The 2,176-nt window shown below is 44.0% G+C and overlaps 1 protein-coding gene across 1 annotated transcript; it reads left to right on the top strand.

The window, feature by feature from the left end:
• The first annotated feature begins 302 nt into the window (after positions 1 to 302).
• Obox1l1 (oocyte specific homeobox 1 like 1) lies at positions 303 to 1,489 on the top strand. The gene is made up of 2 exons (XM_087603213.1): positions 303 to 554; positions 998 to 1,489. The coding sequence occupies exons 1-2, from the start codon at positions 303 to 305 to the stop codon at positions 1,487 to 1,489; spliced, it is 744 nt and encodes a 247-aa protein (XP_087459339.1).
• The last annotated feature ends 687 nt before the right edge of the window (positions 1,490 to 2,176 follow it).

Here is a 2,176-nt window from a genome sequence, read left to right as displayed (position 1 = left end):
CTATTGCCAGCTTGCCTGGACTGACAGTGTCATAGTAACACAGGAGCTATTTGCACGTTTACTGAGATGTTGAGATTACTTATGGGCATGGGAGACAGAGGCAGTTGGTCAGAAGAAGTTAGGCTCCTGACTGATCCATGTTATATAAGAATTCCAAAGCAAATGCTGGGTAGGCATGATGGGAGGTCTCTGGAGGTTTTCTGATGTGTTTCTTTCTTTCCAGGTTCTTCTGTAGGAACCTTCTCCAAAAGGTTCAGAGCCCACATATGCCAAAAGGTTCCTTCCTACATTCAAAATTCCAAATGTCTTGGACACCAAGTTTCTCAGTGAATTCTGGTTTGCAAAGTACACTAAGACCCATGATGGGGTCAGGTGAACATGGTGACCAACGAACCAGTAAAGTTACTTCAAGGACGGAGCGGAAAGTCCGAATTACGTACACTGAGAAACAAAAGCGCATGCTGCAAGACCATTTTAATAATTGCAGATATCCAACCCAGAAGGATCGCATGGCACTGGCCTCACGGGTTGGTGTGACACACAATGACATCCAGGTCTGCCTCTCTCTTTTCCCTGTCTCTGACAACCACAAAATTCGCTTCCACATCATTCACCTGAGTTTTGTGTTCTTAAATGCTTAGGACAGCTTGGAGAGTTGTGGTAGTTGAATATACACACATCCAGGCCTTAACCTCACATTCTGCTTCAACCCTGGGATTCAACATGAATATTACTCTCCTGCAGGATATCAGAGACCTAGACCTAAGACCCCATAGTACAACACATGATACACTCACTGAATCTTCCCTGAGCTTTTGTTGTCAGGTCATACACATCCTATCTTACTACAATCTCTTAGGGATCTAGAGACTCAGGCTTTCCTGTTGCTGACTCATGCAGTATTGCTACAGAAACTCCTTCCATTCAGAAGCTTCATGTAGAGACCAGTTGGCAACAGACAAAGAGGCTTTTCTCTGATGTCTCCTTTGTTTTTCAGGTCTGGTTCAAGAACAACCGGGCTAAGGACAAGCGCAAGAATCGCCAGAATATTCCAGCAGCACTGCCAGAGACAAATGGAAGCTCTGAAGCTGTTTCTGAGTCAACCCATTTTCCTGATTCCTTACCAGTTGTTGATTCTGCCAATGTTGAGTCCACATTTGTTCTGGATTCCATTCCAAAAGTCAACCAGAGCCAGGAATTTTCTCTGCATCCTGTTCAGGCCTGTGGTGGTGCCATGTGTAGTCAGCAAGAAGACCTGCTTGATGGCCATGCCCCTGATACAGCTGAGGACTCTGGTCAATCAGCAGCAGGTGAGGTCCAGACTGGCCTAGCAGTAGCGGAAGCTCCATTAGCCATGGTATGTGCCACCCAATGTCCACAGAGTACTCAAGATTCAGGTCCATCTGCTGAGGAGCTCTGGCAAAGGATACTTGAAGACTTTGACAAGTCAGAGGATTGGTACTCTTGGGGATGCACTCCTTCCCCATGAAACACCTCTCCCCCCTTGACTTATGTAGGCCTTTATAGCAAGGAATGGGTATATTCGTATACACCCTTAATCAATTTATTTTGGGAAATTTTAAGCTGGCCTACGTGTAGTAGTTTTATGTCACTGTGTTTTCTGTAGTGGAATTATTTTAAAAAAAATAAATATTAATTACTAATTGTTGGATTTTAAGTTCTTTAAATAAAAATTTTACTGAAAAATTAAAAATGTTTTTGCCAGTCTTTCCCCCCTAATATTTATACTCGTGAATGCTTGAAATGCATGTATACAACATTTTTGGCCTTGGAGGCAGAAAGGAGTGTAGGATCTCCTGCAGTAAAAGTATAAACCGTGGAGGTCTTATGAATGTGTTTGGAAATGAACTCAGATCCTCTGCAAGGTCTGCTGTTGCTCCTAAGTAGTGAGCTCTCCCCAGTTTTACAGATTAATAATTATTTAAATCATCCCTCCCTTCCATTTTCCTCTGGGAATGGGGAAGCCTATCTGGTATCACCTCCCCCTGGCACATCAAAATTCTGCTGGACTAGGCACATCCTCTCCCCCTGAGGCCAGGTAAGGCAGCCCAGCTAGTGGAATGGGATCCACAGACAGAAAATAGATTGAGGGACAGTTTCCCCTGTATTTGTTTGGAGACCTGCATAAAGACCAAGGTCCCCATCTGCTACATAA

The sequence above is a fragment of the Rattus norvegicus genome, chromosome 1 (assembly GCF_021556685.1).
Source record: "Rattus norvegicus strain SHRSP/BbbUtx chromosome 1, alternate assembly SHRSP_T2T, whole genome shotgun sequence".
Taxonomy (NCBI): domain Eukaryota; kingdom Metazoa; phylum Chordata; class Mammalia; order Rodentia; family Muridae; genus Rattus; species Rattus norvegicus.
The sequence above is the reverse complement of the archived record's forward strand: the minus strand, read 5'-3'. Positions and strand labels throughout refer to the sequence as shown.